This window comes from Ochotona curzoniae, unplaced genomic scaffold (genome assembly GCF_017591425.1).
Source record: "Ochotona curzoniae isolate NIBS_2020 unplaced genomic scaffold, NIBS_Ocur_1.0 scaffold_2476, whole genome shotgun sequence".
Taxonomy (NCBI): Eukaryota; Metazoa; Chordata; class Mammalia; order Lagomorpha; family Ochotonidae; genus Ochotona; species Ochotona curzoniae.
The window spans coordinates 14,852,912-14,867,837 of NW_024467095.1; the positions used below are offsets into that span (position 1 = coordinate 14,852,912).

Genomic DNA, 14,926 nt, shown 5'->3' on the forward strand with positions numbered 1-14,926 from the left:
AGAGAGCCAATGGCTAAAGACTAAGGATACAAGATGTTTCACTGCTGTTGGGTGCGTGCTAGCAACAACCTAAAAAGCCACACACTACCCTAAGTAGATGTAATTGTGGAGCTGGCCCAGTGGCAAGCTGGCAGAGAGAAGGGCCTTCAGGCTGCTACCCAGACTCACCCCCCATGGTGGAGACATTTCTCCTGCATTCGGAACTTTTTTCTTAACCACTATCAACTATTTATCCAAATTCTAGTGTGATTCTGATGCACTCTGCAAGGGACACTCGAAGAGTTAACAGTCACACTGGACACACACGGTGAGTGGAAATCTGAGTATAGGAGGAAACAGGTAGGGAACAGAAAATGCAAAGTTCACACCTGAATTTAAATTCCAGGTGTGCACATTGCAAGCCACATCTTTGACAAGTTATATAATCTCTGTTTTGGTATTCCTTGCCTGTAACGTGAGAACATAACCTTCTTAGAATACTCAAGATAATGATTAAAAAGACCCTGTGCCGTGCCTGACAAGCACACAAGTTTCAGTCACGAGTGTGATTATTGTCACTGCTCCAAAGTTTCCCTGTAACTCATTGATCTGGGAATCATTTCTTTTTCTAGAATAATTTTCTTGACGTTACTGCCACCACTATTGACAAAATATAATCCAGATCCTGCCCTCATTTTCCCACAAACGCTTCAGTCCAATCCAATTGAAGGTCATTTACAAAGTCCTATAGTTTTTGTATGCTAGGCAAAAGGATCATTTCAGTGGAGAGTAACTGCCTCCAAGAAAGGCAAGAGCACTTCTGAGCACAGAAACTGCGAACACGTTCTCCTAGCTGAAGGTAAGGGGTAGGCTGCAGCTTGGTTCTAAACGACAACAGTGTCTGTAAAACGCATACTTGCCTGTGGTTTGGGAAGCCTCTGGACTTCCCATCCGGTGATTCCTGACAAGCAAATGCCCCTTTGGGAACTGCACTGGCAACATTCACTGGATCTCACATAGGCTGGTCTTTAAAGTATTAGGAGATGAAAGAAATCTACAAGCAAAAGATGCCGAAATGCTGTTGGTTGAGGGAAAGATACAATAAATGTTCTTGTTCAATTCCAGTATATACATTAAAAAAAAAAAAATCAAATAGCACTGGCTGAAGATGACTAAGTAAGCCTGGTTCCGAAATATTGGAAAGGTGTTCTTCCCTGGAAAAAGAAGCTTTTTAAAAAAAAAAAATATATTATACAAGCTATACAAATATGAAAGTGTAGGGCCCGGCGGCGTGGCCTGGTGACTGAAGTCCTCACCTTGAACGCGCCCCGGGATCCCATATGGGCGCCGGTTCTAATCTTGGCAGCTCCACTTCCCATCCAGCTTCCTGCTTGTGGCCTGGAAAAGCAGTCGAGGACGGCCCAAGGCTTTGGGACCCTGCACCCGCGTGGGAGACCCAGAAGAGGTTCCTGGATCCTGGCTTCGGATTGGCATAGCATCGGCCATTGCGCTCAGATACACAGATATACAGACTTTCCAATAAATAAATAAATCTTTAAAAAAAAAATGAAAGTGTAAAGAAATAAATGGCACATATACCCCCTTCAGAGATAATCACAGCACTTTAATGTCTCTCCTCCCAGACTTTTCTAAACACGTATTTACACAAACTGTAAGTTGTGTTCAAAAATGGGATAATACCACGCATGCTGTCTGATACACTCTATCCCATTGTCCTGTACACCAGCACATCTTTCCATGCCACACAGACGCAGGAAGCAAAGCCGCAGGGTGGTTTCCTGCAGCGATTCCTGATCCCAACATGACATCCAACACGGGGATTTGAGCCCCAGAAGTTGGACTAGCGAGCTCTACAATGTCTTGCAGATCCCACAAGTCTACTCTGTGTCAAAACCAGTGGGGAGCAGCACAATGTTTGCTTAGCAGGTGGGGCCGCCCATGTAGGCAGGGCACAGCATACACACCAGCAAACCTGCCGATTGGGGTCATGACATTGGCTGGGCCACTGGGTCTGCCAAACCAGCTGTGTGCTGAGGACTCAACCGCTGTTGGCACAGCCTCCTGGCCTATCAGGATTATGGAAATAGGAGGCAATCTCCAGTGGAAGTTTACAAAAGAGCTTCGGAGCTCCCAGCAGTTGGGCCAGACACACTTCTCCACTGTCCCTGTGTCCTGGACATGGTAACCAAGTGGGTTAGTCATCAAGCAGCTTTGCACACTGTGATTATTCCAATGCAGATTTATCATTCCATCTAAATTGATGTGCAGTACCTCTTGCAGCATTCATAAAGTATAAAAGCTGTTTTGTGGGCCTAGCGGCGTGGCCTAGCAGCTGAAGTCCTCGCCTTGAACGTGCTGGGATCCCATACGGACACTGGTTCTAATCCCGGCAGCTCCAATTCCCATCCAGCTTCCTGCTTGTGGCCTGGGAAAGCAGTCGAGGATGGCCCAAAGCTTTGGGACCCTGCACCCGTGTGGGAGACCCAGAAGAGGTTCCTGGTTCCAGGCTTCGGATCGGCGCAGCACCGGTCATTGCGATCACTTAGGGAGTGAATCACCAGACGGAAGATCTTCCTCTCTGTCTCTCCTCCTCTCTGTATACCTGACTTTGTAATAAAAATTAAAAACAAACAAACAAACAAACAAAACCGATAAAAAAAAAAAACCCTGTTGATAAAAGGAACAGTCTTTAACTTTCTACTATACCTAAGACAGGAAAAAGTCAAAGTACTTCATCTTTCCTCAACCAAAGTATATTGCAAAAAACAAACAAAAAAAACCTGTTCAGGTGCATAGGAAACACTCAAGGGAAGCAGAAGTCAATATATAAACCAAAGACCCCCCTGACAGCACCCGAATCGTGAAACGCTCGAGTCCAACATAACCTCAGCCAGTTAGTGCCACACTCCCAGCACAGGGCATGATACGTGGAGCCTAAGGAGAAACTGCAAAGGCCGGGCCAGCAGCCAAGCTGGGGACAGAGTGGCCTGTACAGAACAAGGGCACTCAGCCATCCAACAAGCAATTTGCTCATCTCGCCTCTGGGAGAATGCAGCCAATCAGCAGAACTGGAGAGTAACAATGAAAACCCCAAAAACAGAAGATGCACCAAAAAAATTCATAACTTGGAAGTCTTTCTTAGTAAATTATTAGTACTCTGTAGTTTCTTGAAGTCAGTAATAAAAGTAATTGAGTACACAAAATGACCTGTGTAGACACGTAAGAAGAGATTACGTAAAAATAAGAAAATGAAATATCCAGTGCTCTAACCTAAGGAGACACTGTCCCAAGCTGTACGAGCACCCGAATCTTACCCGAGAGCTATGGACAAGACTTCCAAAGGAGAGAGCTCACAAGGGTAAAAGAAAAACGGAGCCAGAACACTAGGAGATGAACTATTATAGAATACTACTACTAAAACTATCCCAAAACAGAAGATGTGAAGAAGGTCAGATAGTCTTGAAGCTACTTATGTTAGACACTAACCACACTGCCCAGCAACTCCCTTCAATTTGGCTAAAGCTTACTATCCACTGGGATTACTCATCTGTCAACATTTACCAAGCACTGGTGAAGGACCAGTAACAGAGCGGATTCAGTCCTTGCTTTCAAGTCTACAGAGCAAAGACATTGGAAAATCAATACTCACAACCACAGGGTAAATGCCTGACACAGAGTGACGCTCAGGAAACAGTGGTTGAATCAATATTGCAATACAAGAATACACAAAAAATAGGAGGCCTTCCATTCAATGGACATTCATTCCTTGAACACAATGGAGAAACATGTAGGTTCACTAGTTCATACACTTGTACGTGGAAATTACCCATAAGAGGACAACTACAAATACTTTACCACATATGAGCTACCTAGGTTTATGCCACAGGAAGGGGAGAGGGAGTGACAGCCAGGAAAAACATGACCACTCATTTTATATAAAAGAGTATTTTAATTCTTGTCCTTAGAAACTATAAAGACTATACATGATTTGCAAATGAGACTATACCAAACAACGGCCAAAGAAGATTTGTCCATTCTATGCCTTCTCTTTTGGCTGGTCACTCAGAAAGATAATGTTATCTGCAAAGAAGCCAAGCATAAACATTATTTTCAGAATCCCCATATTACCTAATTCTCACATTATCTCTCTTAATAATTTCCCTCTAAAACACATCAGTGCTGATAAGATTTTATATAAATTCTCAAATATTCTGTAAGTCTTGCTATATCCATGAGAAGCATATACACTGGATGCTGCAAGAGGTGAGCTATTTCTCGTCTTCCTTGAAGGCAGGTAAGGTAGTCTCCTCAACAGTAACATCCTGTAAAGGAACTGTCACTGACTTGAATGCTGGCAGCGCCGGGACAGACGCCTCGGCCCCCAGCAGCACATGCTCACACAGGCCATCCTACCTGCTCAGGTCACGGAGGGCAGGATGGGGCACTGAGCTAGGCCTGTCTGCAAAGACAGAGCAATACTCAATCTCACATAGAGAAATTCTTATTTTTAAGTGATAAAACCAAGTCCTTTTATATACCCATTCTTGAAGAATGTCTCAGTAATCATTGGTACAGAACAAGCATTTTTAAAGACACTGATCTTAAAATGCTGTTCCAGAAACTTAGCTAACAATAAAGAGGGAAGTGAGTTTCTGTGTAACTCCAAAAACTCGAGATTCCTCTATCAAATCATCTTCAAGGCAGTTATTACCTGATCCCTACTTGTTCATAACTGCAGTCTTTCAAAAACAGGATTTTGGTATAGGATAGTTACTGGGACTTTTACAATTGAAATTACTATGTATAAAGCCAAGAGTGCCATCCACTGGTGGCTATTAAGTTACACTCTGATCCCATGGAGAAAAAAACCCTATACGACAGATCACCTAAGTCAATTTCTTTCAATCCAAATTTATGCATATTTAATATCAATCACAAACCTATAGTTAGTTTGCCACATTAGTGAGAACTGTGACATGAAAAAAAATAACTGCAGCTAATCTGAAATATTTCTCTTTGGCGTAATTCATACAAACCTAACGATCCCAACAATCCAAAGTTTGCTCACACACTTGGTTTGCAGTAGAATATACATTCAGGTAGACAATGGTCTATGTTAGCTTTCAAGGTCAGTATGCTTTTAAATAATGGACCAGAGAGAAAACACATTATTTATAACATACTGTAATTTATTGATATAGCGTGGCGAGTACACAGCTCAAGAAGATAAAAGGAAACTGTCAATTAAAGGTTTGCAATAATAAAGTCATCAAGGAAACTGAAACACCATCATATTTGGTAAAAAAAAAAAAAAATCTAAGAACCATTTCTTAAAATTAGGTGTGGTAATGGCATTAATATTATGTTTTAAAAAGACACCTCATCTTTCAGAGATACCCACTTGAATTGATGAGTGAAGTAGCATAATATCTACAACTCCCTTCAGAATAATCCAGGAAGAGGTGGGGACATGAATGCACCAGCACTGGGCCCAGCTCATCCGTGCACTCACCCACCTCTAGCACCACTCCCGCCAGTCTAACACTCTTACCAGCAATGATGGTTGTTGCCTGCCGCCTCACGTTGTTTTTATCCATGTATTCACCGTAGTCTACCTTCCCTTCCACGTAAATCCGAGACCTGACAGAGAGAAGAGCTGCTGTGGCCAGGCTGCAGATTCTGCAAGCTTTACAAGAGAGTCAGCTAGTGGTGCAACGCGTCATCAACACTTCATTGTCGCTGCCACTTCTCCAAAGTGCAGATACAGACTACAGAGACACCCACAGCAGCTAAGCCAAACGCACAATGCTTGCACCTTTCAATGGCTTTGCTTTGTACAGTTTTAAAATCAAGTTCAGACTCTTAAGCTGAAACTTTAAAAAAAACAAGCTTTAGGACCACAGAGTTGGAAGTACGATCTGGTAAAAATTTTAACGATGATTTCCAAAATGCCAATTTCCTTGACCTTTAACTTTCAACTCCCTAACAGATTTTACATTCATTTATCAATTCCTTCTAAACCGTAAGGTTCATGACCTTATTCTCAGTCAACTTAAAATTAAAATTTCAGCTTGTCACTCAGAGATAATTACCATTCCTATTTCTATGCTAGTCAGAAAGCTGAACTAGGTGACAACGGTAACTGCAACTCCGAAGGACGGAAAACGACTACAATGACATCGACTGTCAGAGTTGACCTCCACCAGGAAAGTACAACAAAACAGACAAACTGGGCCAACGCTTGTTAGCTTAGTCTACTACTTGTGACACTGGCATACCAGAGGAGCAGTGACTAGAATCTGACCCAGTTCCCTGCTAACATTCCTGGGACAGTGGAGACACCCCCGCCACCCATGCAAGAGACCAGGGTGGAGTTCTGGGCTCCCCCGGCACTGCAGCCGTCTGGGGAGTAAAATAGTGGATCTAGGATATCTCCCTCTCTGAAACTCTGCCTTCCAAATAAAATACCTTCTATTTTAAAAAATTAAAACTAGAAAATCAAGCACCAAGAAAACACATTATCAACTCAATCAAGACATATTTATTCTGCCTTGAAAAGTTCATGAAAAATTAAAATGGAGTGCATTTAATTAATTAACTAAAATGCTAGTGCATGTCTCAAATGCTAGCAGTTTTCCATAATAAACATTTTCAAAAATGAAGACTCCCTCCTACAAGAGTATACGCATATATGAAGGGAAATGGGGGGCATATTTTTTTAAGAAGGGTCTGCAGATATTAGAAAGGCATTGCTTTTCAGTCTGTGGTTAAGAGAAATTTTAGTCATTGTTGAAACTATTATTAGTGAGATGTTTTTATTATTTCTACAAAAGCAGCACAGTTCTAAATGTACTAACACAAATGCTAAAAAAAAAAAAAAAAAAAAAAAAAAAAAAAAAAAAAAAAACAAATGCTGTTAAATACACCGTCTTGCCCTTGTGGAGTCTGGAAAAGACACTTCTATTTACAATTAATCTAAATATCCCAAAAGGCAGCAACATAGTCTAGAAAATTACCAAATCACTACTATGTGTTCAAGCATAGCTCAGTGTATCAGGATTCAGACATTCCAGATCCACGAAGGACAGCGCATGGGCGCAGGAGCCAGGACCGTAAACTCACTCTCTGGCCATCGAGACGCAGGAACTCCTAAAAAGCGACGCTCCACGTGCTCAAATGGCACTCTGCACATGGTTCCTCAACCACTTCTGTTTATGTGTACAACTCATTCAGCCTGAGTGCTGAGATGGCCGAAACAGTATCTCACACATTTCTGAGTTAGACACACACACAGCAAGGCACCACACACGTGTTTAGTATTAGAGACTGAACGTACCTCTTCATCTGATCGGTAGTTCTAAGGGACAAAGTAGTAGTTACTCAGCCCTCGTTAGAAACACTTGTTATCATCCTTTCGACTACTCAATCCGTAACACTTACCCCTTCAACTTACCCCTTTTTCACATACTGATAGGCCACATCTCGGAGGCCGGGCCGAAACACTGATATTCGGTGCCATGTTGTTTTTTGACTGACATCACCTAAATCAAGATAGGAAGCACGGTCACCAATGCCAGCAGACAACATGCCAAGGATAACCGACATCATGACTTCCAACAGAACAGATGTGTTTCAAAGTCATCTTTACTCATACCAAACAATAAACAATGCTACTTCATTGTTGATAAAAGAAAACCACAGTCTGATACAAACCCATTTGGTACGTTTCGTTATCTCCTGATCGCCACATCTCATTTGTTGCAAGGGAAAATATTGTGACTGGATTTTTTCCCTCTACCTGTCTCATGACAGGATCTTGACCCACTCGCCCCAGTAACTGGACGCGATTCAGAGCTGAAAAACAAGGAGGAGATCAAATGAGATTGAGGCCCTGCTGCAGGCTGCTTGTGCCTTCCCTGCAACCCCTACGCCGAATTCCTACCCCCAACGTGACACGATCTGGAGGCAGGCCTTGAGCTCCTGACAGGGGCCTGATGCTGGGATCAGATTCTTTACAGCAAGAGCAGGAGGCCAGGTCTTCTCTCTAAATGAAGACACAGGCACATCTCAAGAGGGCCTTGATCAAAAGCCCAAACATGCCAACTCTCATCTTGGTCTTTTAATCTCTAGAACTGATAAATAAAGGCAATTTTTAAGCCACCCACATGGTGTTATAGCAGCTCATGGTATTTAAGAAATACACATCAGATGGGGCCAGTGCTGTGCTGCACAGATTAAGCTGTCACCTATAATGACAGATTCCCCTGAACAATGGTTCGAATCCCAGCTGCTCCACTTCAATCCAGCTTTATGTTAATGTACCTGGGAAGGTAGCGAGAAAGTGGGTCCCTGGCTGGCCCTGCCCTGACCAATGCAGGGACTTAGGAAGGAGTAAAAGGAAGATCTCTTTCTCTTGATCTCTTTTGTTATTCCACCATTCAAATACATAAAATAAACCACAAAAGGGGGAAAAAACAAAACAAAACTATGTCCGACATTTAAAGAAACATCCAGAAGAACGGTTAGAAGCATCGTCATTTTAATTTCTGTATTTAAGCAGTATCAAAGTTGTACAAAATCAGAAATATGTAAAAGGGGTGAATAAATGGAGAAGGTTGTGAGGAAAAATGAGGGTTAGCAAGAAATAAGGAGAGTCACGAGAAAGTAGCCCCCGGACCCTTTTACTGCCTTTCTTCTTCCAAGACTAAGTTACTGATTTGAAAGTCAGAATACAGAGATCTCAAATCTGGGGGTTCACTTCCCAGACAGCTGCAAGGGCCAGGGCTGAGGAGCTCAGAGCTCCATCGGGGTCCCAGGTAGGTGCAAGGGGCCCAGCACTCGGGCAGTCTTCCACAGTTTCTGCAGGCCAGCAGCAGGGTGCTGAAGCAAAAGTGCCCATGTGGGAGGCCAGTGTCACAGGTGGCACCAGAGCAAAGCACCAACCCCTAACTTAAATTTTTCACAACATCTTTTCAAAAAAGGTTTGTAAAGCTAAAAGATCAAATATATCATCTGAAAATCTTTTTAAGAATATTGACATAGCTCTGTGCAACAATATTTTTCATAATCTCAGCTGGACATAACATAATCTTAGAAGATTCAGATTTCAAAAATGAATGGCTCAAAGGGAAGAATGAGCACTGTCTGGCTGATAAGGACAAAGCCCTGATTGATGCCAGCCTCCTGCAGCCCAATGCAGTACGGTCAAGATTAAAGCAGCAGGGCCCGGCGCGGTGGCGCAAGTGGTTAAAGGTCCTCGCCTTGCACGCCCGGGATCCCATATGGGCGCCAGTTCTAATCCCGGCGGCCCCTCTTCCCTTCCAGCTCCCTGCCTGTGGCCTGGGAAAGCAGTCGAGGACAGCCCAAAGCTTTGGGAGCCTGCACCCGCGTGGGAGACCCGGAAGAGGCTCCTGGCTTCGGATCGGCATAGTATCGGCCCGTTGTGCTCACTTGGGGAGTGAATCATCGGACGGAAGATCTTCCTCTCTGTCTCTCCTCTCTGTATATCCGCCTTTCCAATGAAAAAATAATAAAAATAAATCTTTAAAAAAAAAAAAAAAAAGATTAAAGCAGCAAAAACACGAGCCGAAGGCCAGAAAGACTTAACACGGCTGAACCCAGCACATCTCCTGCCTGGTACATTGCAGAGTACTAACGCATTACCGTAAGTAACATCTTAAACTTGGAAGTTAGATACTTACATCTTTCAAGAACCAAACTGCTAGCTACATCAGACTCATGTCTTACAAACTGCCGAAGCACCTAAAGAACAAATGAGGAACATGGCTTTAATTACTGAGGTAATGCACACAAAAAGATCTTCCCTTACTCATTCACCATTTAGTCAGCCTGAGTTCTAAAAGGAATGAAAGCTCCTGTCACGACTCGAGAAATGCACTAACTCTGTGTTCAAATGAGCCTGAAAATCTAAGTCTCACAGAGCAATGTCTTACTTTGTGCATATGAAAAGCAAGGCCTACCACAGGAAAACAAACAAAGTATTAGTTAAACTTTCAAGTCATATTTGGTTTTAAGGGCATCTGTAATTGTGACGTTATCAACAGGAACTGTTCCATACATTAAAAAGTAGATTATGAAGAGACTCCATCGTGCTAGGAGTGGCGAGATCGGCAGCAAGTCAGAACTGTATCAAAACTGCTCGAGCAGGGCCCTTGGAGCATGCCCCACATCGGGGACCCTGGGACAGCATCAGGTGGCCGTCCCCCATCCCAGGATACGGAGCTGGCTGGAGGGCTGGATGTGACTTCTTCCCTTATACCACCTTCAGCCCTTTCCCCAAATACAGGAAGGGGAAAAGGGTGCCACTCACCTTCCTCTGGCCCTTGACCCCTTTGTACCCTAATCATCTATGTAAATTCATCAAAAACTAAAAAAAAGTTAAAGTATGTACAAGTTATAACGGGATCCAATCACATTAGGTTAATTCAATAGGGGGAAAGGGGTATTGCCTTTGTTACATTAACATGATTCTTTGTTACCACTAACATGGCAGGACTCAACAGTTGTATACAATCTATCCATGGGTAGTCCAGGCTGGCACAAGACAGGCCAACCAGATGGAGAGACCAGACTGAGCAGAATGAGGGCCAGGAGACCAGGGCAGAGGACAAGGGCCGACCAGCTCCACACCCCTCAACGGACAACTTCATACTCCTTACATCACTTGAAACCCACAAAGCTTCCTAACCCTCAGGTGCAAGAGATGAAGATTTTTTAAATTACTGATTCTTACTAGGTGGATAAACTGGAGCTTTCATTTCAGTAAACACCATACACACAAGGGCAAAATCCCTTGCCATCCTCCCCTATCAGCAGGCAGGTGGTGGGTTCTGGGCCCTCCTGCCTGTGTAAAGAAAACTCATCATCATGGCTAACGCTAAACGCATCTCAACGCTAATACGAGAAAGCCACTACCTGTAGTACAGGTCTTCGAAACATGATTTCTATTTTCTTTTCTTGCAACTGAATCTCTGTGTTCTTCCTAAAGGGGAAAAAAGGGGGAAATGTACATCTCACATGAAGGGCATACTAAACACACATCTTTCCACACTCCAACTGACGAGCACCACATGCCCACATTGCTGCGTGTGGTGGGGCTGGAACACACACACACCTGCCAGCCCCTCTGAAGGTCCCTCTCCTGCAAGCGAGAGAGGTAGCAGGGAGCCGCACTTCCCCACTCCTGCGAGTGGCCGAGCTGGAGCACACACCTGCCGGCCCTTCCGAACGTCCCTCTGCAGTAACCCACACGGAAAGCTGGGAAATGAGATCCCCTTCGGACGCACGGCCTCCTCGCACGGTCAAGGCGAGCGAAGGGCAGACAGTGACTCTCACCCTCCCCCAGCCCCTCCGGCTTCCAACACACACACTGCACAGATGCTGCCTCCATCAGACACCCGCAGCCACCAAAGGACGCTCGGTCTCCATGCCCGCGCGCCCACACCGCCTGGGCGCCGCCGCCTCGCCCTCGGCCGGCCGCGGTCACGCACGCCGACCCCGCGGGAGCGGCCACGGACACCCACGCCGCCCGCTGGCTTCCTTCCCCCGGCGCCCTCACCCGACGTTCCGGCTCGCGCGGCCTCCAGCCGGAGGACCATTTCCGGCGCCTCTTCACAGGAAAGAGGAAGCACAACATTGGCGCGTGCTCCCTAGAAAGGGTGCCGGCCCGAACAACCTTTCCTTTAACTCGGAAGTTCCGGGCGCTGCTTTCCGCACGGAAGTGGCTGGGTTCACGCCGCCCAGTGGTGAGTTCGGCCAATTTCAAGGTTGTTTTTTTTTTTTTTAATTGAAATGACGTGATAAAGTTCCCAACAGTATATCAGGACGGGGGTCAAGAAATTCGTGAGGAACGAAATACCACTATTAATATCAAGCAAGAGAGCGGGCCTGTGAAAGTCTGAGGCACGGTGGGCCCCTGTGCGTATGTTTCTAAGAATGATTTTTCTTGTTTATTTGAAAAGGAGGGGGCAGAAACAGATCTTCCACCCCTGCCTCTCTTCCCCAAGGCCTTCACAGTGGGAGCTGGTCCCGGGGGACCCCAAGAGGGAGGAGGATTCCATGGGGCTCCCCTGGCCCTCGCCCAGTGTGCCGCCCCAGGTGCGCCTTAGCACCAAACTGGGCCCAGACACGTCATGTGGCCTGCAGGCTCTCCTAGCACTTGTAGCCAGTGCACCAGCTGCCCATCCCTGTCCATGGATGCAAATGTGGACTCAAACAAGACCTTCCCTCTAAGTCCTGGCGAGCAGCTTCATGGCTTCAATCCCAGTGGTAACAGACTCAGGGAAGGACTTTCAGCATTGGTGAAATTGTTACAAGGTATGCACATATATTCCCAGGATCAAAAGGTTATCTCGAGCCTTGCCTTCATTTATGACTTTATATATATATATATATGATTTATTTATTTGTATTGGAAAGTCAGAAACAGAGAGAAAAGGAGAGACAAAGATCCTCCGTCCACCGACTCACTCCCCAAGTGGCGACAGCTGACGACAGCAGCCGGAGCTGTGCTGATCCATAGCCAGGAGTCAGGAGCCTCCTCCAGGTCTCCCGCGCGGCTGCAGGGTCCCAGAGATTTGGGCTGCCCTCCACTGCCTTCCCAGGCCACAAGCAGGCAGCTGGATGGGAGGTGGAGCACAAACTGGCACCATAGGGGATCCCAGCATGTGCAGGGCAAGGACTTCAGTTACTAGGTTACCACATGGAGCCCCTGGGGGGGAAATATATATATATATATATATTTTTTTTTTTTTGGAAAGTCAGATATACAGAGAAGAGGAGAGACAGAGAGAAGATCTTCCATACGTTGATTCACTCCCCCAACTGACCACAGCAGCCGGAGCTGAGCCGATTCAAAACCAGGAGCCAGGAGCTTCTTCTGGATCTCCCACGGGTGCAGGATCCCACGCTTTTGGGCTATCCTTCTCATACTCCACAGTATCTCTGTGGCTGCAGGCTCCGTTAGTGGCTTTCTGCTGCTGTGGAACCCACCAGAGGGATGATGCAATCATCTGATGGCGGGTCCATCCAGCTGGGCTCAGAGAAACACAGTAGCTAGGGCCCTTGACCTTCATTGTGCCAGAGGAAAGCATAACCAAAGAATTCTGGTCTGTAAACAGTAATGTCCAGTTGCTAACAAAGTTGGTAGTTGGCCTTTCAGATTACTGTGGGGTGAGGACCTGGAGTGTGCAAGGCCAGGAAGGTGGTTCGAGATAGAATAATTCATTAGAAAGAATTTCTGTGTGTCGGTGAGTGGTGGAGAGAAAGGGAGCTTTTCCATCCACTAATATGCTCCCCAGATGCTCACAACTGCCAAGATTCAGCTGGATCCAGAGCCAGCAGCTGGGAGCGCAGCTTAGATCATACATGGATGGCAGGAACCCGGATACTTCAGTGTTCATCACTATTTCTGAGGTCTGTACTGGCAGGAAGCTAGAGCCAGGAATTAGAGCTGGGTGTCACATCTGGACACTCCAGTGTGGGCCACGGGCATCCCAAAACACTGGGCCAAATGGTCACTCCAAACTAGACTGATTTTAAAATTTGAATGAAGTCCAGTAAATAAAAAAGGAATGGGCTATTACAATGGGCTATAGAAACAATCACGTGGAAAAAAATGCTGTCCTGAGAGAGAAAAAATATTGATAGAAAGAGTTTATTTGTTCTTTTTTTTAACATAGCTTTTAAAAAGTAAGTAAAAAGAAACCGGGACAAAAACTGTTAGTCATTCCTAGATGACCTCCATTAAGATGCTGCTTGGCACACCCCGATCCCATGCCGCTGCACCCACATCCTAAACCGGACTCCAGGCCTGTTACGCACACTGTGGGAGGCATTAAGAAGTGGCCACACAGCATGAGACCTGCTCTTAGTCCAGCCCTAGCTGCAGCAACCATTTGGGGCTGTGAATCAGCAAATGCGATTTCTCTGCATACCCACCCCACCTTTCAAAAACATACATTTTTTAAAAAAACACAAAGAGGAGTTAAGTACATTTATGACCAACACTATTTTATAGCAAAACCTAACCACTACTCACTCTGATCTGTTAGTCTGGCACTGCAGTATGAATTTCTAATTCTTTGTTTATTACATATCATAAATAAGAAACTTTTACCCATAGTTAACTCTGAACAAGATAAAAACCTTTATTTGTAAGTATTATATTTCTTTAAAATCAAATAATTTGAATAAAACATGATAAAATTACAGAAAGCAAAGCCAAATTATGCTAAACCAGAGACATGTCAAGAGAAATAAAATGATGAACAGCCATGTCGAACTGAGGGAAACTCCACCCGACAGAGTTTTTGTCCCAAAACAAAAAGGCTCAAAATGTCCACATTATATGTGGTCTTATTTCTACCTTTTCACATAATCACGAAGTCATTTATTTAACAAATACAGTATCAAAGAAAGAGGCTGCGTCCATCCAGAAAATACATTAGTAGAGGTACTTGTTCAAAGTGACTAAGAATTCTCTTCTAGAAATAGTATTGCACAAAAAGAAAAAAAAAATAGTGTCACATAACCTGAGAAGCAGTGTAGGAAATCCAGGCATATTTTCTGATACAAGCTGTTACTGCAACTCCATAACACATTCTTACTCCTCTCTCTTACAACGAAGGGGATTGCATATAGGAAGGCTCTCCACCCGGACCCCAGTCCTTAGACCAAGCTCAAGAGTTGTTTCTTTTTTGTGACTCAGGCAGCCATATTTTCCCAATTTGATTCATAAATATTAGGATTACGACAAAAGGGAAGAGGAATGGCTACCAGTTAGTCTACCAAGCACTGTAGATAACAGGAAGGCCTTTGTAGCTTTAAGATTTTAGCTGTAGATGCTAAACTGGGAGGGATTTTGAAATCCCTGGGTGTTCAAGTTGATTTGTTTTTTCTTGTTAAA

At 44.6% G+C, this 14,926-nt stretch overlaps 1 protein-coding gene across 2 annotated transcripts; it reads right to left on the reverse strand.

Moving 5' to 3' along the window:
* Positions 1-3,929: 3,929 nt before the first annotated feature.
* SSBP1 (single stranded DNA binding protein 1) lies at positions 3,930-11,709 on the reverse strand. 2 transcript variants are annotated; one of them, XM_041002116.1, is made up of 7 exons: positions 11,579-11,709; positions 10,936-11,002; positions 9,702-9,762; positions 7,714-7,854; positions 7,454-7,541; positions 5,552-5,640; positions 3,930-4,080 (listed from the first exon to the last, which is right to left on the reverse strand). In XM_041002116.1, exons 2-7 carry the CDS (start codon positions 10,957-10,959, stop codon positions 4,037-4,039), a joined length of 447 nt encoding a protein of 148 aa, XP_040858050.1. In that variant the 5' UTR covers positions 10,960-11,002; positions 11,579-11,709; the 3' UTR covers positions 3,930-4,036. The 2 variants fall into 2 exon arrangements, with proteins under 2 accessions (XP_040858050.1, XP_040858051.1); XM_041002117.1 differs by lacking the exon at positions 11,579-11,709 and adding an exon at positions 11,396-11,414.
* Between the last annotated feature and the right edge of the window lie 3,217 nt (positions 11,710-14,926).

Coding starts and splice junctions, on each gene's coding strand:
- SSBP1 (XM_041002116.1), bottom strand. CDS start 10,959: ATGTTTCGAAGACCTGTACTACAG. Junction 9,763..10,935: donor TTCGAAGACCTGTACTACAG/GTAGTGGCTTTC, acceptor TTTGTTCTTTAG/GTGCTTCGGCAGTTTGTAAG. Junction 7,542..7,713: donor TAACGAAACGTACCAAATGG/GTTTGTATCAGA, acceptor ATCTTGATTTAG/GTGATGTCAGTCAAAAAACA.